The sequence below is a fragment of the Dipodomys merriami genome, unplaced genomic scaffold, assembly GCF_024711535.1.
Source record: "Dipodomys merriami isolate MVZ:Mamm:240054 unplaced genomic scaffold, mDipMer1.0.p SCAF_886, whole genome shotgun sequence".
Classification (NCBI taxonomy): Eukaryota; Metazoa; Chordata; class Mammalia; order Rodentia; family Heteromyidae; genus Dipodomys; species Dipodomys merriami.
In genome coordinates, this window is record NW_027206497.1 from 55,001 (window position 1) to 77,378 (window position 22,378).

The window sequence follows — 22,378 nt, forward strand, 5'->3', positions numbered from 1 at the left end:
AAAAAAAGGAAGTAATAACAGAGCCAGGCGTCGGTGGCTCACGCCTGTAAATCCTATTCAGGAAGCTGAGATCTGAGGATCACGGTTCAAAGCTAGCCCGGGCAGGAAAGTCCGTGAAACTCTTATCTCCAATAAACCACCAGAAAACCCGAAGTGGTGGTGTAGCTCAAGTGGTAGAGCACTAGCCTTGAGTTGAAGAGCGCAGGGACAGCGCTCAAGCCCAGAGTTCAAGCCCCACGACCGACAAAAAGAAAAAAAAAAAGAAGTAATAACACTGAACTTCGTGGGAGAATTTACTGTTTGTAGAGGCTGGGCTTAAGTGAAGGCTGAAATGAACCTTGTCCTGGTGTAGGTGATATTGCACCCCTCCTCCCAGGAAACTGCAACTCAGTGAACTCCTAATTATAACTTTAAAAAAAAATCCTATGAGATAGGTTAGTTTTATTATCCTTATTTTAGAGCTGAAGCACAGAGGTATTAAGTCATTTGCCCAGAGGCTCACAACCATTTAAGTATAGTTTTACTAGTTAGAGGGATGGGAGGGTATGGATCCCTATCTGTTTGGAGAGTGGCTAAACCAACAAAAGGGAAAATGCCATCTCTGCCATAGCTTCCTTTTCCTATTTTTTTTGTTGTTGTTTTGTTTTGTTTTCAGGTTTTTTGTTTGTTGTTGTTTATGGTGGGCTATTCAGGATTTCAAACCAAATCCATCTTAAAAATGGAGTTGTTGGTTAGGGACAGATTGATGAGCTGGGAGCAAATTAATTTCATTAATTATGTTAAGAATTATACCAGTTTCTTCATGTAGAAGGAATTAAAAGTCTCAGCATGTTTGTAATTGTGAGGGTGTTTTAGGGGATTAGAGGTGGGGAGTGGCATTGAAGTGAGAAGAGATGGTTAGAGGGTGAACCAGACCAAATACATTGCATATATGAATAAAGATGGCAGAAGGAAGCTCACTGAGAACTGTGGAATAATTGGGGGTGGCAAGAATGGGGAAAGAGGGTCTGGTTAATGCACTGTAGATGCCTAGGTGTAATACCATGGTGAAACCCTCTCAGTGGACATGTACTTTTTAAAAAAGTGAATGGCAGGAATGTAAAACAGGTCCTAGCTGAGGTGTGGCTGCTAGCAGAAGTGGGAGGGTGAATGGAGAGGCTAAATATGGACAAAATACTTTATGGACATGTGTGAAAAATGGAGCAGTGAGGCTTGTTGAGAATGGTTTGTGAAGCAAGGACGGGGAATAAGGACAGTGATGGAGTGAGAGACACCTTATTACAACTATTTGATGTTAATAAAAATGTGGAGAGCTGGGCACTGATGGCTTACTACTATAATCCTTGCTACTCGGGAGACTGAGATCTGAGGATCACGTTCGAAAGGAGCCCCAGCAAGAAAGTCCATGAGACTCTGATTATCTTCAATTAACCACCAGAAGATGGAAGTGGCACTGTGGCACAGAGTGATAGAAAGCTAGCCTTGAGCAGAGAAGCTCAGGGCCAGTGCTCAAGTCCCCCAACTGACACACAAAAAAAAGTGGAAACAGTGCACTTATTATTTTAATTCTGTCTATTCAATCCTTGACTTTCAAAACTAATGTAGAAAAGTAAAACATTAATTTCTCCCTTCATGTGGGACTTAAAGATTTTACTCAAATTGGTTTAAAAGTGTCTTTGAAATCCTAAAACTATCCAGTATTAAATGCAATGCTAGCCCAGAAGGTTATTAGGTGGTAGTGTGTATGAATTGTTTTAGCCCTGTGTCCTTGCCCTGTGACATCTCAAAATAAGCACATGCTTTCTTCAGTTCTTGGTTAATCTTGGCTCCCTTTTTTTCCCCATTTTTGTTTGTTTTGCTTTTAAGCTCTCACTTGTGAAATATCCACATCCCAGATCCTGTATGTAACATTCCCCCCTTACCCAGTAGATGACTGAAACTGAAATCTCAAGTAGTACCAGCCCTATGCATGGTTTTATACCTTCTCACCTGTGGTAACATTGAATGTATAGATACAGGAAGAGGGAAATGGCAGCAATAATAAAACTGAACAATTACAACAATATGGGAAATCAAAGTTAGTTGATTATAGCCTGACTCCCACTTCTCTTTTTCTCCAAGAATGTCTTTTAGTGTGTTGTACTCACCCCTCAAACCACAGAAAGTATAATTATGACTAAAGAAGCATTGTCTGTATTGTACATCTGTGTAATTCAGAACTATGGTTCTCAAACAATGGCTTAAAAATTTTGTATTGCTTGATAAGCATCTAAGTATCTAATTTTGAGGTTCCACTCATGATAGAGTGGGATCCATTATTCTCCTCCCTTCCTCCTTCCCTCTCCCCTTTCTTCCTTCCTTCCTTCTTTCCTTCCTTCCTTCCTTTTCTCCCTCCCTTCTTCCTTCCTTCTTTCTTATCTCTGTCTGTCTTTTTTTCCCTTTCTTCCTTCCTTTCTTTTTAATACAAGGTCTTACTATATAGCAAGACTGGCCTCAAATTCTTGATCCTCCTACCCTTGAATCCCTAGTGCTAGAATTACGACATGCACCACCACACCTGCCCCATAATTGTTATTTTTAGTCAAACATTCTTGATGATTCTGATCTAGGCTGTTCTTGGGCTATACTTTGAAAATCACCTGAGTTAGAAGGAGAGTAATTAGCTTTCTTTTTTTTTTTTGGAGGGGGGCAGAGAGGAGGGTTCAGTCGTGGGGCTTGAACTCTGGGCCTGGGTGCTGGCCCTGCGCTGTTCAGCTCAAGGCTAGGCTAGCGTTCTACCACTTGAGCCACAGCACCACTTCCGGTTTTCTGGTGGTTAATTGGAGATAAGAGTCTCACAGACTTTCATGCCTGAGCTTACTTTGAACCATGATCCTCAAATATCAGCCTCCTGAGTAGCTAGGATTGCATGTGTGAGCCCCCAGTGCCTGGCAGTAATTAACATTTATTTTTTGCTATAAGTTATTAACATGTCAGTTGCTTTCATATGTATATTTACATTTCATATTTATAATATTGTGAGGTTTTATTATCCCACTTTTATGTCTTCATATTGTTCCCACAAACTTTTAATAACTTGTACTGAGTTCCAAAGATGGCCTACAAAAGACTCCAGAACAGGGAGGGCATTTGCTATTTCTCCTTGGCAAAGTGCCTTTCAGAGGAAATGATTGTTGAAAGGTGATGAATCGGAAATACTAGCTGTATGAAATGTGTTTGGTAAGTAAATCTTAAGTCCCATGAAATGTTAAGAGTGCCATAAAGTATATCATCTCATTCAGACTGCATTTAGAGCCAGGCACCAGTGGCTCACGCCTGTAATCCTAGTTACTCAGGAGGCTGAGTGGTGGTTCAAAGTCAGCCCGGGCAGGAAAGTAAGTGAGACTCTTGAACACAGGGCTTTAGGCTTCCTAGGCAGGCTCTATCCATTGAGCCCTTTTTGCTATTGTTATTTTTCAGGTAGGTTCTTGTCATTTTACCTGGGCCAGCCTGGGACCATGATCCTCTTCTGATTGCCTTTTGCACAGCTTAGATTACAGGCATGGACCACCGTGCCTGGTATATTTGTGGAGATGGGGGTCTTACCAACTTTGTTTCCCAGGCTAGCCTTAAACTAATTCCTCCTGATAACAGCCTCCTGGAATTATATATGTGAGAGCCTCCATGCTCTCTTTTGTCACTTTTATGGTCAGAGGTTATGTAGAATTAAGTATACTACAATACAGCAAAGTTATCCAGTTCAAAACATCAAAAATGCTCAGATTGAGAAAGAGTTTTACTCAAAGAATTCTGCATGATGAAAATGCACTAGAATCCAGACTGGACTCAGCCCTGGTATGTTTTCCCCTGTCTTTGAAACAGAGCATTCACATCTGAAGTTAACGTAAATCTTACCCTAGTCACGATGGTGTAAGGGAGGGATAAGTAAGAGTAGGGTTTATTTTTTATCTGTTGAAGGGTCCAGGTCTGATACACGTTGTGTGTAGTACAAGTGTGTTAAACACTTGATGTGTGTCATATACGCTGCTGTTCATGCTCCTGATACTCAGCCTACCTTCTCATTTATTTACTTAGCTAGCAAGTACCAGATTTGAGTTATTTATGTAAGTGCTGTTGAAATCAGTTTAACCTCCCACTGCCATCCTTATGAACCACGGGACATTTACAAGAAATGTCAGTGGAAGACTGAGTTAGAATTCTGCAGAGCAGGACTTGAATACGATCCGACTGCAAACTAACAGTTGTCTGGAAGTTTACCTCACCTGCAAAGAGTGATGTATGACTTTAGTGGCCCTTACTGTCAAGGAATACCTCTTACTAGTGCTTGTATAGCATTCTTTGGTTTTGTCTTTGACTCCATATTATAACCCAGATATTAGATTGCTTTTATTCCCCTAATGTTTTTAAAAATGACATTAGCCCATGGCTGTGTAAGGGTTTGCTTTTTCCTTCTACATATCAGCCTCACAGAAGAACATATACAGGAAATACTCTGAAGGAAAAACAACTAAAGACAGAGTCAATGTTTAAATACCTCATTTAAAACAAAGCTGCTAAAAATAAAAAATAAAATAAATAAAACAAAGCTGTTAGATGCCAGTGGCTCATACTGTAATGCCAGCTCCTTGGAGGGCTGACAACCTGGGAGAAAAGTTTGTATAACCTCTTTTCAACTTCTCAACTGATAGCTGACTGGAGACAGACAGACAGACACACACACACACACACACACACACACACACACACACACACACACACACACACACACACACACACACACACACACACACACACACACACACACACACACACACACACACTCCCTAGCTACATGGAGAGAAAAGTTCGTATTACCTCTTCTCAACTTCTCAACTGATAGCTGACTGGAGACACACACACACACACACACACACACACACACACACACACACACACACACACACACACACACACACACACACACACACACACACACACACACACACACACACACACACACACACACACACACACACACACACACACACACACACACACACACACACACACACACACACACACACACACACACCCCCTAGCTACATGGAAGGTTAATGGCAGGCTGGAATAATTGCAGTTCCAGGAAAGAAAAGCCCTTGAAACTCCAACTCATTGGAAGAAACTGGGCATGGTGACATATGCCTGTCACTCCAGTTAGGACAGGATGCCTAAAATAGGCAGATCACAATCCAGGTGCACATCTGGGCAGGAAGTGAGATCTTATCTCAAAAACAACCAATATAAAAAGGGCTGCAGGTGTGACTCTGTAGTACAGAGCCTGCCCAGCAAGTACAGTGCTGTGAGTTGAAACCTTAATACTGCCAAAAAAAATAAAAAGCTCAAGGCATATTGTAAAACTCTCTGCTATTGCCCTTGAAATAAAATTTAGACCCATTACAATGTCCTACAAGGTCTTCTTAATTGATATTCTTCTTGTCTGTCTTCAAGTCTCTCAGGTCTTTCCAATTCTTAGTGAGATTCTGTGACCACAAACTAAGAGACAGGCACTCTGGTTTTTTCAAGCAATCGACGTATAGATTCTGAAGAAATGACTTACCCATCTCTTTCCAGGTCTACTTGAATAAACTTTACTTCTTAGCTTGGTCAAAAAGCATCCAAGAGTGTTCAGGAAATGTCTGTAGTTGATGAGGAGAAATGCCTTCATTCAGCAGTTTCTTTTACCTTTCTTGTCTCTGTACCATTCTATCAGCATGATGACAGAAACAGGTATAGATTTATTTTTAGTCCTAAAATCATTTTAGGACAGTTGATAAGATCTGGTCCCCAGTTAGAATAATTAGAAAAGGCATAACATGTTATAGATATTTAGAGATCTTAGAACTGGCCTTGGATGATGTGGAGGACTTGTTGCATCAGAGGTTGGAAAGATGGACATTCTAGGCTGAAGAAACAGTGTAAGGAGAAGAAACAAGCGTGGGATATGTCTGAGGAGTCTAGAAACCTTCCTTGTCAGGCTGGTGTGGCTGGAAGACAATGTTCATGCAGGCAGAAAGGTGGATTGGGTTCTTTGCTTTAAAGATTTGTCATTTCATGCTGGGCCCATCAGGAAAACAGGGTCCATCAGGAAAAATCATATTATAGTAACAGAGTTGCTGATGGTGAAAAGCAAAGGTCAGCTGAATAAATCTCCTGTTACTGGGGATTTGAAAAAGTGGCAAAGTTGTGACATTTATGATATTGAGTAGAAAGGAAGACAAGTTTAATGGAGAATAAAGTCTAGACAAGAAGTAAGGAATCGGGGCTGGGAAGGTGGCTCAGTGGTAGAGCACTTGCCTTGCATACCTGAGGCCCTGGGTTCGATTCCTCAGCACCACATAAGCAAAAAGAAAAAGTTGGAAGTGGTGCTGTGGCTCAAGTGGTAGAGCGCTAGCCTTGAGCTGAAGATCTGAGGGACAGCACCCAGGCCCAGAGTTCAGGCCCTACGACCGGACCCAAAAAAAAAAAAAAAAAAAAAGAAGTGAGGAATCCCAGGTTCTGGCTGAGTTTTCTCCATGGCTCTCCAAATTCAGGATTGAACAGGTTGTTTGAGCTCTCTGTGGTATGTTTCTTCCATCTTAGAAGGAAAATATGTTGTGAAGATAAAAATAAAATAATGAGGGGCTGGGAAGGTGGCTCAGTGGTAGAGCGCTTGCCTTGCATGCCTGAGGCCCTGAGTTCGATTCCTCAGCATCACATAAGCAAAAAGAAAAAAGACAGAAGTGGCGCTGTGGCTCAAGTGGTAGAGCGCTAGCCTTGAGCTGAAGAGCTGAGGGACAGCGCCCAGGCCCAGAGTTCAGGCCCCACGACCGGACCCAAAAAAAAAATAATAATAATGTAATAGAGTTGGATTTATAGGAAGGATATAGCATTGTTTCTTTTTATGTTTTATTTGTTCAGGTTCTGTGCAATTTAGTAAATGTACAGAGTAAACTATTTTTTAACTTCATTTTATCTTACACTTTGCCTCATGAGTAGCTAAAATTAACAAGCGTGAACACTGGTACAGGCTACTAACTTACATTTTGCTACTCTTGAAACTATTGAATAGTTTCAAGCCCATCATATATAATTAGGTAACACTGCAAACACATTAAGGTGGTAGAGGAAATTGAGGTTTGCCTGGTATGTCATTAAAACATTAAAGAATTTGTCTGTCTTATACCTAAGTTTTCAAGGGAAACATGCAGAAAAAAATTCATTTCTGAAAACACTGTAATCTACCTACTGTTTGTAGAGTATGAGGAAGTGTGGAAGATCTAGAAATAAATTAGACAGGTTCTGCTTGGAGCTTACCATCTAAGCTAATAGGAAGGACAGGGAGAAAGAAGCATTCTGTTCTGAAAACTGAACTGGAAAATGTAGGATTAAGTTTCAGCTCTGGGTAGAACTCAATTAATCACATAATCTCTGTTGTTTTTACAGCTAAGGAAAATGAAGCCCAATTAAATGTTTGCCATCCATGTCTCTTTTATGTTTAAACTCATTTGTTTCCTTTATTTTGTCGATTACTTGGTAGTAGTGTAATTCATTCATGTTTGTCCAGTAGACTTAAGTGACCTAGGGGTTGGACAATGGGCATTTTACAAATGAAACTTGACATTGGCATTGAAAACGACAGCCCTTGATGGCTATGGAATTCATCGTGTACTCAGCAACTCTAGGATCTGTCTTGCCCCAACAGGTTTCTCACCTCTTTGGCTCAGTCTTAGTGGCTTAATAAGGTGCAATAATGTGGACAGATGACATTTAAGATAGAAAGAGAGTGACTTCAAACCAATATCTAGAAATGGAATGGTTGAGGGTTTTTTGGGTCATCTTTTTAAAAAATACTGTTATTATCTTTTAAGTAGTTGTACAAAGGAGTTGTCATTCAGAATCAAATCCCAGGATTGCTTTCTCTTTTCATAGACGCAGAGAACCATTTTTAGAGCAGCTCCTGAGTTCCTGTCCTTCTTGCTTAATCAAGAGCTTCCAAGTAAAAGAGCTACTCCCACTAATTTATAGCTGCTCTTTCATTCTTTTAAAAACTTGTCAATCTATGCAGCATTTCTTGTTTGCCTAGATCATTGGCGAATCATAAATGAAGGTCCTTGAAGTTTTAAGTGATTGTTTGATGTAGTTTTGCCCTTTATGTGTCTGGCCGGTGAGTTACCTTTGATGCAGCCCAGGAGTCTGAGACACATTATGAGTAATTCAGTCACATAAATTCTGTGTGAAAAGCACCAATCTGCATCTCTATACAAATTATTTGAAGTAATGCTCACTTTGGTAGATGTTGAAGAAAGAGAAAATAACCTCATAATTATTAAAACTCTGTAAATCACTACATTCTTAGCCAGTTCTATCAACATCTTAGTCCAATTAGTGCTATGAAGAAAAGTGAAAATTTGTAGTATTATCAACAGAAGCAAAAAAATTTTTGTACTATTATCAACAGAAGCAAAAAGCCAGAAGTTAAATGGTGGTCATTGTTTTATTGGGGAATTTTATAATTTTTTTGTAAGTATCATGTGTTTCTGTGTGGTAGAGATAATGTGGTGATAAAGAGTTTCTGGAGAAAAAAAAATGGTTTTTGAAACAGCATCTCCCTATGTAGCCCAAGCTGGCCTGGAACTCATGCTTCTCCTGCCTTAGCCTCCTTGAAGAGCTAGGATTACAGGAGAGTCTACCATGCCTGGCTCTAGTTTTAGGAAATTATTCTCAGTTATGACTGAGGAGTTATGACTGCCTACTATATCCATTTCTATCACTTGCCAAATTTACTCTGAGAGATATATATATGTTAGCATGTCTATCTTTTTTTTTTATTGTTGACCTGACCTATTTTCTCACCTTCACTAATCATTTTACTTCTTTTTCTTTCTTTTTGCCAGTCCTAGAGCTTGAACTCAGAGCCTGGGTGCTGCCCCTGAGTTTCAGGTTCACTTGCGGCTTTTTTTTGGTGCTTAATTGGAGATAAAAAGTCTCATGGACTTTCCTGCCCGGGCTAGCTTCAAATCACAATCCTCAGGTCTCAGCCTCTTGAATAATTAGAATTGTAGGCATAAGCCACCAGCATTGAGCACTATTTTTAATATATTTGTGAGGCAGAAATTCTAGAGTAATACATTTCTGCCATTTCTAGCTGAGATCTGTGATTTACTCAATCCCAATTCCTTTTATAAAATGAATCAATAAAATTGTCTATTTAGGACTTCTGTACCCCAAGAAAGGCACAGATGAAGGGAAAGCAGCTAAAATATCCAAAGGGAGGTTATGCAGTTGTGGTCCTACAATTATGTTACTATTTCTGGAAGTCCATTTAGAAGTGTGAGGCCAAGACCTAGGGAATAGATAGACTATTGTAGCCTTCAAAGAGGAGGGTTTTCTCCCTATACATACATTGTGTTGTATTTCTCTCTCCCACTTACTGGGAATTTTTACGTTTTTCCCCAAACAGTTACAGCACACTGACCTGGAATACCAGACATAGACAGATTTCTTTCTTTCTTTCTTTCTTTCTTTCTTTCTTTCTTTCTTTCTTTCTTTCTTTCTTTCTTTCTTTCTTTCTTTTTCTTCCTTTCTTCCTTTCTTCCTTTCCTTCTTCCTTCCTTTCTTCCTTTCCTTCTTCCTTTCCTTCTTCCTTCCTTCCTTCCTTCCTTCCTTCCTTCCTTCCTTCCTTCCTTCCTTCTTTCCTTCTTTCTTTCTTTCTTTCTTTCTTTCTTTCTTTCTTTCTTTCTTTCTTTCTTTCTTTCTTTCTTTCTTTCTTTCTTTCTTTCTTTTTTGTCATTTGTGGCTTGAACTCAGGGCCTGTGTGCTGTCCCTGAGCCTCTGTGCTCAAGACTAGCACTATACCATTTGAGCTACAGTGCTGCTTCCATTTTTTGAGTAGTTAATTGGACGTAAGAGTATCACAGGGCCTTCTCTTCTCAAGCTGGCTTTGAATCATGATCCTCAGATCTCAGCCTTCTGAATAGCTAGGATTACAGGCATGAACCACTAGTGCCCAGCTCATAAGACAGATTTCTATGCCCTATTTATTACTTCATTAAATCAAAGCCCCGTCCTGATTTCTATATCTCTTTCACTGCTCTCCACCAAAGAACAACTTAGATGTGGAATTCATAATGCCATCAAGAGAATGTTAAAGTTCACCAGTAGTCTATAGTCTACTCTCAGAAGAGACTGTGAAAGAATTAGACCTTTGATACAAGGAAATTTGAACACTATATGAAGCCAAACCAGGCTATTTCTCAGACTGTCTACTGACTCCCATACAGGTCATAAAAGGCAGGGTTAACTCTGTTAAACTGGTTACCTGTTGATGAGGATATAGTCCATAGCATGAATCCTTATTTATGGTGGTGTATTGTCTTTTACTTTGAATTTCCCTTATCCATGCTTGCCAAAAGCTTATAAGCCACCACTCATAAGTAATCATTAGAAAAATCAGGCAATCAGCTAGATAGGTTTCTCTTTTTATATTTTTACAAATATAAAAAGGAACATGAACCTAATTGTTTTAAGAATAAAAACCTTCCCTTACAGAAGTCAGGGAAGGCTGTCTCTAGAATTGTCTGAAATTCCAGATTACATCTCTCTGAGCCAGGGAAGAGGCCACGTGGCAGATGTGGGAGTCTAATCTGTACGGTCCCTCTGCTTTGTTTCTCATCCACCATTGTGCAAAACCAGGAAAAGAAAAGAGAATTTGAATTTTAGACTAAACCTATTATAAATAAATGTCAGTGCTAAAACCAAGAGTGAGCGTCAGATTTTAGCCATCTTGCTAATTTTCTAACTTTTGCCCGCATTCATGTTTATTTTTCTAAAGAGGCTAGATTTTGCGTCTGGCCGACAAATTAATTTTTTTGATGAGTTTTTAGGAGGGGAGATAGGGAAGGAATAGGGGAAACTTTTTTATAGTGTTCAGAGTTAGATTTGGAAAGAATTATTTCACTGAATACATGGACTTTGTGTGTGTGTGTGTTTGTGTATGTGTTGTATTGTGTTATGTGTTGTGTGTTGTGTATGTGTGAGTATTAGGGCTTGAACTCAAAGTCTTATGCTCTTGCTTGGATATTTCTGCCCAGGCTGGCTATGAGCATGGATACTCAGATGTCAGCCTCCTGAATAACTAGGTTTACAAGCATGAGCCACCAGTACGTAGCTACAAGGACATTTTGAAAGCTATTTGGGTAATACTGCACCATACTTGAAAAATAACGGAAAGGGAGAAACATGAAGAAATATAAAACTGTCTTACACTCAGTGTACACTGTGCCATTTCCCATATCTAACAGTACCCAGGATAACAGAAACAAATTGGCATATGGCCAACTTCAAGGCTCCAACTAAAGATAAGATAAATATGCTTTAGAAAGTAAATAGTTTAAAGCCTTCCTAGGACAAAGACTTAGTATTTTTTAAGTTTCTTAAAATGTTTATTTCTGTGAGAACAGAACAATTTTCTGTTAAGTATTTTGGAATGTTACTATACTATGCATTCCCCCTTTAAAAAATCCTTTCAAGATATTCTTAACCAGCGAGAGAGAGACAGAGAGATCCTGATTTTTATTTTATTTTATTTTATTTTTTGCCGGTTGTGGGGCCTGAACTCTGGGCCTGGGCACTGCCCCTTAGCAATTCAGCTCAAGGCTAGCGAGCCACAGCACCACTTCTGGCTTTTTCTGCTTATGTTGTGCTGAGGTATCGAACCCAGGGCCTCATGCATGCAAGGCAAGCACTCTACCACTGAGCTACCTTCCCAGCCCAGAGATCCTGATTTTTTTATTTTTTTTATTTTTTATTTTTTATTTTTTTGGGGGTCCGGTCATGGGGCCTGAACTCTGGGCTTGGGTACTGTCCCTCAGCTCTTCAGCTCAAGGCTAGTGCTCTACCACTTGAGCCACAGCTCCACTTCTGGCTTTTTTCTTTTTGCTTATGTGGTGCTGAGGAATCAAACCCAGGGCCTCAGGCATGCAAGGCAAGCACTCTACCACTGAGCCACCTTCCCAGCCCCAAGATCCTGATTTTTTAAAGCAAAATATTCTTAAAGTTCCTTTCACTTGACAAATAGAAATAATCTCTTCTTGTTCTACTCTGGTGAATATAGATATATTTTACACAGCAACATATCCCATCACTTATTTTTTTATTGTGATTAAGTGATTATATAATTTCCTAAATTTCACAGTATTGTGGGATAGTGATGCTCAGTTAAAGTCACAAACACATTCTAACTTTCCTAGATCAAATTGTCTATCATGGTCTATAACATACAATGGTGTACACATATACACCATACATGTGATCAGCAGCATGGGGTTATTTAGTAGTGGTTTGACCAGATGAGTGGAAGTTCTTTGTTTCTTAAGTCCTGTTAATTTTGTCGTATCACCTAACATTTTGGATTTAGCATCCACTTATCAGGGAGACCATATACTGTTTGTCTCTTTGCTCTTGGCTTACCTTGCTCAACATGATTTCTTCTAGCTCCATCCATTTCCCTGCAAATGTCATTATTTTGTCATTTCTAATGGCTGCTTAATATTCCATTGTGTATAGATACCACAATTTTTTGATCCATTCATCTGCCCATCACTTATTGACAGAACAAAGGTAAGACATTTGTTTATACATCCATTTGTTTATACATCTTACTCACAGTGCAACACTGCCATTTTCATTTAGACTTTTTTTATATTTATATATACTCTTCTGGCAAAAACAAAGTTTAGGAATGGCAAAAGCAAAAGAAGTTCTAGATATCAAAGCTCCAGAATGGAATTAATCTGACCCTTCATCATCAAGATAGTCCTCTCTATTGCTTAATGTTCGAACTTTATCTGTTCCCTGACTCTTTTTCAGGAAAGACGCACAGTCAGCATTCATGGCCATGTCCAAAGCCAGCTTCTTCTCATTGTTTCTTAAGTCTGTTCTTGCACCTTTTGCCAGAAGTAACTGGACAATGTCAGCATAGCCCTTCCAGGCAGCAGTATGCAAAGTTGTGTCCCCCAACTTGTTCTCTGGTTCAGTTCAAATGGGGCTGAATAAATAGAGCTTCCAGCACGTCTTCGTGACCCCTGTGGCAGTACAAGACTGTGCTTCCAGCTTTGTCTAAGCCGTTCACGCCCACTCAGTTGTCCAAGCACTCTCTCAGCCAGCTCAGGTTGCCTCTTTCTGCAGTTTCAGGCAATGGATTGTCAATGGATTCTGCCCGCTCAGCCATGTAATTGCTCGGAATGAGCCCCGTCTTGCATTTGCAGGTCCTTTTCCATCAATTGGTATCACTCATGTCAGTCATATAGATAATATCACCTTCTTCAAAGTACAGTTCATCTGGAGTTCTGGGTTCAAAAGTATATAGAGCCCTGAAGACTTTAACTTGTCTTTGTTTGACTCGTTTGGGAAGCAGCCTCGACATCTCGCTTCCTTGAGCAGCTGCTTGAGACCATGCACATATAAAACAACAATTGTTCCTTTCAGCTAAAGCGCCCCAAATCACTTTTTATCCAGTGCTCAGTGGTGCGCCTCTCAGGACCCATGCCCACCCTCACTAGAGAGAACTTATTGACTATTTGCTATGAACTCAGTTCCATATAAATCTGTGCTTGATCTTTTTTTTTTTTCTTTTTGTGCCAGTTCTGGGGCTTGAACTCAAAGCCTAGGCACTAAACTGCTAGAGGCTAATGCTCTACTACTTGAGCCACAGCTCCACTTGTGCCTTTTTTCTGGTTGACTGGAGATAAGAATCGCTCAGATCTCAGCCTCCTAAGTAGCTAGGGTTACAAGCATGAGCCACTTATGCCAAATTTGTGCTTGGTTTTCTTTGAAAGGAAAATTTGTAGGCTATTTCTTATTATGCTAAAGATATAGGAAGTTTTCTGTGCTAGCAGAAGGAATTATTACATTCTGGTATGAGACAAATCAGGACAGGCAAAAGAAGAACTTGAAAGTGGCCTTGGTTAGGAGACAAAAAGCTAATATGTTGATTAATGCCATCTCCTACAAAGTTCACTCACTGGACTTGCCCTATTCAAGATCTTTTTTACTGGGCTGGGAAGGTGGCTCAGTGGTAGAGTGTTTGCCTTGCATGCATGAGGCGCTGTGGCTCAGGTGGTAGAGTGCTAGCCTTGAGCTGAAGAGCTGAGGGACAGCGCCCAGGCCCTGAGTTCAAGCCCTACGACCGACCAAAAGAAAAAAAAAGATATTTTTACTGTAATAATCCACAAAATAATAATAGCTTCCATTTTGTTACATACTTCACTATATGCTGTATGTATATTACCACATCTAATGCTCCCAGCAGCCTTTCTCTATGTTCAAAAGACTGGAAGTCAAGCCGGGTACCTGTGGCTCACGCCTGTAATCCTAGCTACTCAGGAGGCTGAGATCTGAGAATCACGGTTCAAAGCCAGCCCGGGCAGGAAAGACTGTGAGACTCCTATCTCCAATAAACCACTAGAAAACCAGAAGTGGCGCTGTAGCTCAAGTGGTAGAGCACTCGCCTTGAGCTGAAGAGCTGAGAGACAGCGCCCAGGCCCAGAGTTCAAGCCCCATGACCGACCAAAAAGAAAAAAAAAAAAAAAAAAAAAGACTGGAAGTCAGTTCTAGAAAAGCTCAGTAACTTTTCCTGGGTCAATCATAGCATCTTCCAAATTCTTTGATGGATGCTTTCCTGTTAAATTAGTTCTTCATTACTCCATTATCTAATGTAACGGTGACTGGATCCCTCTTGGATTCTATTCAAACTAGCTTACTTTACTTGGCAAAGATGTAAATGAAAATACAGTACTTCTAATCTTACCTAGTTATGAACTCAATCTAGTAATACAATAGTATAGGTAAACTTTATCAGAAAGTCACGAATACTAAGAATTTTTCTTTTGTTTTTCAATTCAATCCATGAGTTATTTATTCAAGTTTTTTTGGTGTTGTTTTTAAATGTCTTCTTTACAAATGGTCTTGTAAACTTTATGAAGGGATAGAATAGTGGAGGGTTAGCCTGGTATTAGCATATGTCTAAAGATTGTACTTAAGGAGGAAACCCAGTGAATTAAAGTTCCTTCTATCACTTGTCATTACTTTTCAAGTTCCTTTAATGATCAGTGCTTTACTTGGTTTCATAAAGCCAGTTTGTGGACCTTGAGCCCAGTTCTCAGAAAGAGGTGAGGGTGGAGCTTAAATCAGAGAAAACAGTTCTTAGAGAGCAAGTCAGATTGACTCTTAAGTTCAGAGAAAGTTGAATAAGCCAAAGATAGAGCCCATAATTTCTCTGAAGTCAAACCTTTTCAGATTACAGTATTGCTATGATCCTGGCCTTTGACTTATTTATATCAGTATTTATTTGTAGATTAGAGCCATTGAAGTAAATGTGAAAAACAACAATGCTAGTTTACATCCTGTAGATAGAATTTCTATTCTACAGGGAATGGTAGGTATTTTTGCTTGTTTTAGAAGTTGGCTTATTCACATCCATACAATGAGACAAAGGAGAATATTCTTAGGAGAGGATCACAAAGGCTCAATAACTATGTGCATATGATCATATAAAATGATGGTTTTTTAAATGAACTCCAAGAAATGGAAATGAGGTTTGTTGTTACTTTGCTTTCTTTTTTTCTTCTTTGTTGCTGTTTTTTAATTTTTTTGTACCTTTTTTTTGGGGGGGGGTCCGGTCGTGGGGCCTGAACTCCGGGCCTGGGCACTGTCCCTCAGCTCTTCAGCTCAAGGCTAGCGCTCTACCACTTGAGCCACAGCGCCACTTCTGGCTTTTTTCTTTTTGCTTATGTGGTGCTGAGGAATTGAACCCAGGGCCTCAGGCATGCAAGTCAAGCCTCTACCACTGAGCCACCTTTCCAGCCCCTTTTTGTACCTTTTGTCTGGTAAGTTAATCTGCTTTGGGGAGACTAAGGGGGAACACAGGAAAACTGGGAGAAAACAAGGAAGAGGTGGCACTGTCCAAAAAGAAATGTACTCATTACCTGAATTATGTAACTATAACTACTATGTCACCTTTATAATAAAGTTTTAAAAAGGAGAAAATAAAGAAGTTAAGTTATTCAAATACATGTCTCTGAACATCCAGGTAATCAGAGAAAAAAATATAGTCATTATGTGTTCATGTTCGTGTGTGTGTGTGTGTGTGTGTGTGTGTGTGTGTGTGTGTGTGTGTGTGTGTGTGTGTGTGTGTGTGTGTGTGTGTGTGTGTGTGTGTGTGTGTGTGTGTGTGTGTGTGTGTGTGTGTGTGTGTGTGTTTTACTTGGGCTCAAACCCAGGGTTTTATGTAAACCATGCAAGCATTCTACCTTATTACACTGAGGTACATTACCACCTCTTACAATACTTAAAATTTTTCTCCATTGTAAATATCACTTAGGTTTAACATAGTCTGTGGAATTTTTCTTAAAAGAAGGGCTTTCCTCACCTTCCCCTCCAGTACTTAGGATGAAATCCAGAGCCTTACATAGCTAAGCAAATGCTCTATTGCTGAATTACAATCCCAGTCCAGATGAGGCTTTGAGTAAACATAAGGATTTATTAGGATTGATTTAAGTTTAAGCTACAGTGTACGTGTGTATGTTAATTTCCACCAGATTTATTCCTTCCTATTCAGATACCATTGTAAGCCTTCCATAAGATTCTATTACTGAAGTCCATTGTCTGTTGACAAGGAAAGCAAATAGATTCTCTTCCTGATCTATTTCCTAGGATGTTTGGATGTGAAATGTATCCTGCACAGGTGACACTTCAGAACAGGTGCATAGTTTGAAAGTTTTCAAGTTTGAATATATGAATTCTTGAGTTATTGATATGTCTGAAGAGCTTTTATAATGTATTGTCATTGAACAGCTTCCTCTAATTAGTAGTACAAAGATTGAACAAATAGAAACCTCTAAGTCTTTGAAAATTGTGAATAGGAAGAATGTTGAAGTTAACAGAAATCAAGGACACAACTCAAATAATTTGTGGTGCTGTGTTTTTGCTTTCGAAACAGTACTCATACCTCAGAATGAAAATTATGACTGTTGCATTTCTCCTAGCTTTTAGCCTTGAAGCTCTTCAAAGATAATGTCTGGCCATTTCTGTGTCTTTCTTAGTCTCTTACAAAAGAAGGCACTTAGTAAATATTCACTGCCTCTATGGAATGAGATTATCCTTTATTGTTTTCTAATGTTATTATTATCATCCAACCTTGCATTGGAAGAGAACAATAATCTGTAACTTGTATTTCAGTCTCTTTATGCAGATGTGTTAGTTGTTCTGATTTCACTTTGCTTGCTTGCCTTAAAAACATAGTTTGTGATTGCTAAGATATCAATAACCTCTCCACACCACTAATTTCCTCTTTGAAAACTGCTCCCCATTTACCCATTTGTCACTGTGTAGCTTAAGCTGGTCTTTTAACTTCTGCCCTCCTCTCAAACTCTAATTTGCAAGCTCTCTAATTTTATTTATCCTGTTATTTAATGTTTACAATAAAACCTTTTGTGGACAAAAATATTATAGTACCAGATTGGCTAGTTGTATAATTTTCAAATAGTATAGTATCTGGCACAAAAGTTATTTGAAATTCAAAGAGGAACTTTGATTATGTCTAACTGATGTTTTGCTGGAAATAATCATCTTTAATAAACCATAGCATCTGGAGTAGTTTAAGAAGGAAAAATAGATTGCTGAATATTTGTATTCTTGAGTTAGACTCATGGCTCCCTCACCCTGGAAGTTGTCTAACGTGACTTTAGCCAAAAGCAGTGGCTCAGGCCTATAATTCTAGCTGCTAGAGATCAGGAGGATTGCATCTTGAGGCAGCTGGGCAAAAAGTTCACAAGACTTCCTTCTCAACCAATAGCTGACTATGGTGGTGCATTGCTGTCATCCCAGCTACATTGGAGCCTCAGGTCAAGTGGCTTGTAGTTCCATATTAGCCTGGGCAAAAGTGTTTGAGAGATTTCCTATACTAGAAGAAGCTGGGTGTGGTGGTGTTCACCTCAATCCAGCTATGGTGGGATGCATGAAATAGGATTATGGTGTAGGCAAGGGCCTGGATAGAAACAGAACCCTGTCTCAAAAAGTAAACATTGTGAAAAAGTGCTAGTAGCATAGCTAAGCAGTATAGTGCCTGCCTAGCAAATATGAGGCCCTGAGTTCAAATCTCTGTTCCAAATAAATAAATAAATGTTTTCCTACCTCATAGTAATACTTCCACATTACCCTGTTTATTTCACTTCATAGCACTAATCACATTATGAAGTTGTTCTGTTTACTTCATAGTTTCTCTTATCAGGCACTTTGTCTTCACTGTTAAATTACTGGTTTTTAGATCAATGTTTGACTCATAATAATAACTGCATTGAATAAAAAATTCTTCATTGAATAAATGATGAGAAATATACTTAGACTCATGAACAGGAATACCTATTTTTTGTTCTTTCTTTTGAAACAGGGTCTTGTTATATAGCCCAAACTGACCTTGAACTCACTGTGTAACCTAAGATGGCCTCTTAACTCTTCATCCTTCTGCCTGAGCCTTCCAAATGAATGGGATTACCAGTATGCACCACTACACCCAGATCCTAGTTAACATTCACAGCTACTCTTTCTTCCACAAATTGAGTTGAGAAATGTATAAGCAGATTCTGTGAATACCTCCCTCTCTATCCACACCTCAACTTCCCACTCTCCTGCTCCCAACTTCAGCTGTAGGAGTTATTGCTCCTTAGTTTATGTCCCAGGCTGACTTCTGTAATAAAATACTGATGTGCTAGTAAAGACACAAGGCAGAATACGCACTGTCTAGACTTAATTTAATATAGAATATCTAATTTATATGTTGCTTTTCACGTTCTTGACTCAAATGTCCTGGTAGGATTGAAATTATACCTAAAGTCTGAGCACATTACTTGCCCAGGGCAACAATAGACCTTTTTTCAAATTTCAATTAGCTGACGCTAGTTGTCCTATAAGTTACAATGTAATCTGAAAATCCTGATTAAATACAGGCCATCCCAATTAGGTGAATTATCTGAAGTACTGGCTTTTTATCTACTGACATTTATGATTAGAAAGCCTTAGAGAAATTAGATTTCCTTAATGGTATCCATTGGTACATTATTACAAATGATCTTTTTCCTACACCCCATTCTCCTTATCTCATATTCAAATTTGAACTCATTTATGTATCTTACAGGAGCAGTTTGGCAGAATGAGTGTGGGTTGGTTATCTGAAGTCCTGCTATAAATCCTCTGTCCTCATTTCCCAACGTGATCCCTATTGGCCCACATTACTTCATCTGTAGATCACAAACAAACAAAATAAATCTAAGTAAAGATTCTAGCAGATCATTCATTTGTTGGGTAAAATTCTGTATTGAAAAAGTAACTGTTTTTACTATTTCTACATACTTATTTATATCATTCCTTTTCTTCAGAGACTCTCCAGCTTATTCTCATCTTTTCCTGGCAAAATGGATCATTCCCACCATATGGGGATGAACAGTATGGACCACAATAGTACCATGCCCCCATCTCACCATCACCCGACCACTTCAGCCTCACACTCTCATGGTGGAGGAGAGCACAACATGATGGTGAGTGTTGGGGGAGGGTAAGCAAAGGCCCTTTCCCGTTCACATAGACAATAGAAGTAATGGAATTGTAGCACTAAAATGTTATTGTCTTTAAAGGTCAGCTTTCCAATGAAGTAAAAAACCAAAGTATATTAAGGATAGACAGCTAGACAGACAGATCAATCAATCAATATATAGGTAGTGTACCTCTAGACAAGTCAAGCAATTTACCTATATTCATATGGTGAGTCTGCTGTAGAGTCATACCAGAACCATGGTTTCTAGGGTTCTTTGTTCTCTAGTTTGCTTCTTTGGAGTTTGCCCTTTCCTGAATGAAGTGTTCAGGTCTTTATACTTCATTTGGGAAGAGAAAAAAGACATAAGGTGCTCTTAGGGGCCAAGAGAGTAGTATTCTTACTCAGTGCCCATGGTAGAAATGCTGATATGAAGAAGAAAGTCTCCCCTTAACATCTTATATAAACCTATTTTGCCTTTAAATGTGCCAAGGCTTTTTGTTTGAAATTCTCATTTAGAATATGCAGCCATCTCTAACTGACTTACTTTGGTGTTCTGGCAGCGTATGACCTTCAACTTTGACTTAAAGAATGTGGAACTATTGTTTTCTGGTTTGGTGATCAATACACCTGGAGGTGAGTAATCCATAAATGGTGACAAAAAATTTAGCAAGCCACCTCTATCTCTTCCTGTCATAATTATTGAATCATTATGGTCTTGATATATCACCATCATGGGTTCTATTCCTTAAATGGAAGGCAGGATATCTAGTATTTACTTTGGTCCTCTGCTAAATCTCCCTTAATTAGTATGTATATGTTCTAGAGCTCTGAAAAGCCATTTAAATACCAGATAGAAATCTTTTGCAATCCCTTTTCTTTCATTCTTTTCTAGAGTGTTTCCTTGTTCAGAACATAAGGTATTGGTCCTGGACCTAATACTACAGTCACATTCATATACTACAAAGTAACTACAGGTTAGAAAGCACTGATCTAAGCAAGGTGAGGGGTGACATTGTCCAAAAAGAAATGTACTCTTTACCTGACCTATAACTATTATAATAACAATAAACAATTTTTAAAAAGATATAATCCAACTAGTGCCCAGCATAAAAAAAGCACTGATTCTAATATAATCCTATTGTATAAATAAATTAAGTTTCAAGTGTTGAAATGACTTGTCCTGAATTACACAGAGCTAGGACAATGGTCTGCATCTTATGACCTTATCTAGACCATTGCTATTTGTGTATGTAAATTATGATACACAAAGTTCTTGGTTCTTGGCATTGAATTCTTTAAATTCAAATTGCCAGGCTCAGTAGTCAAGTGCGCCACCTTTGGAACCAGACATATCTTATTTTGTTTTGAGAAAGGGGGAGCATTTAGCTCATTAGTTTGTTAAATTAGCACCATGAATATGTTCTTATTATCAACACTTCACATTGTGAAAGACTTAGCATGGAAATGCCTGGTCATGATATGTAGCCTGAGCCAGGCAAAGATGTCTCAAGCTTGTTCCTACTTTGGAGGCAGAGACTAGGGGATTATACTTCGAGGCCAGCCCAGACAAAGAGAAATTTACAAGATTTTATCTCAGCCAATGTATGGGTTCAGTGGCGCATGCCTGCCATGTTGTCACCAGCAACCTGGGGAAGAACAAAGAGTACAGTCTAGGCATGAAGTGAAACCTGACCTCAAAAATGACCAAGGCTAAAAAGGGACTGGAGACATGGCTCAAGATGGAGAGCTCCTTCCTTCTATGCACAGGCCCTGAGTTCAGTCCCTAGTATTGAACTTAAAAGTAGTTACTCGGGGCTGGGAAGGTGGCTCAGTGATAGAGCGCTTGCCTTGCATGCCTGAGGCCCTGGGTTTGATTCCTCAGCACCACATAAGCAAAAAGAAAAAACCCGGAAGTGGCGCTGTGGCTCAAGTGGTAGAGTGCTAGCCTTGAGCTGAAGAGCTGAGGGACAGCGCCCAGGCCCAGAGTTCAGGCCCCACGACTGGACCAAAAAAAAAAGTAATTACTCTTCTTTTCCATGTTCTACATTGTGTATTTGAATGGAGCAGAGCTAATTTAATGAAATTAGGCAACAAGATGAAAAGGTTATTTGAGATAAGTTTTATATCTTAATCAGAAAGTAAATGGATTCTTCAATAGAGGCTATGGTAACTAAAAACATCTCACTTGTTCTAACCAGGCAGGTAAAGAGGTAGCAATACAAAAGTATTTAAAAAAAAAAAAAAAACTAATGGCTGGAGGTGTGACTGAAGTGGCAAACCACTTGCCTTAACAAAAACCCTAGTACCACCAAAAACAAAACAAAACACACCTGAAAGCAGAACTTTATCTGTATCGTCTTTCTTTCTGAATTATGTACTGACTAATGATCTTGACAGTGCTACTATCTTTTCCTTCCCTCCTTAGAAATGGCTGGAGCTTTTGTGGCTGTGTTTTTACTAGCAATGTTCTATGAAGGACTCAAGATAGCCCGAGAGAGTCTACTGCGAAAGTCACAAGTCAGCATTCGCTACAATTCTATGCCTGTCCCTGGACCAAATGGAACCATCCTTATGGAGACGCACAAAACTGTTGGGTAAGAAGCTTGAACAGATCCAGAGAAAATTTCTAGAGCCTTGGCTTTGTTATTCAGGAAAGAGCTGTTTTATTAGTAGGTCTCTTCCTGAATTCTATGCAGCCTCCAGCAAAACTGTCTGGAGATTTGGGATTGTGGGTTATTTTTGTGTGTGTGTAGTTTTTTTTTTGTGGGTTTATTT

General features: G+C 39.2%; 1 protein-coding gene and 1 pseudogene across 2 annotated transcripts in view; one reads left to right on the plus strand and one right to left on the minus strand.

Annotated features, from left to right (window-relative positions):
• Positions 1 to 22,378, plus strand: part of LOC138820448 (high affinity copper uptake protein 1) — a 37,494-nt gene that overhangs the window by 10,122 nt on the left and 4,994 nt on the right. For both annotated transcript variants that reach the window (XM_070012089.1, XM_070012088.1), the window contains exons 2-4: positions 19,449 to 19,607; positions 20,164 to 20,236; positions 22,029 to 22,197. In XM_070012089.1, coding sequence (XP_069868190.1) covers positions 19,485 to 19,607; positions 20,164 to 20,236; positions 22,029 to 22,197 — 365 coding nt within the window. In that variant the 5' untranslated portion in view covers positions 19,449 to 19,484. The remainder of the gene's footprint in view (positions 1 to 19,448; positions 19,608 to 20,163; positions 20,237 to 22,028; positions 22,198 to 22,378) is intronic.
• On the minus strand, positions 12,805 to 13,441 carry LOC138820446 (osteoclast-stimulating factor 1 pseudogene; annotated as a pseudogene).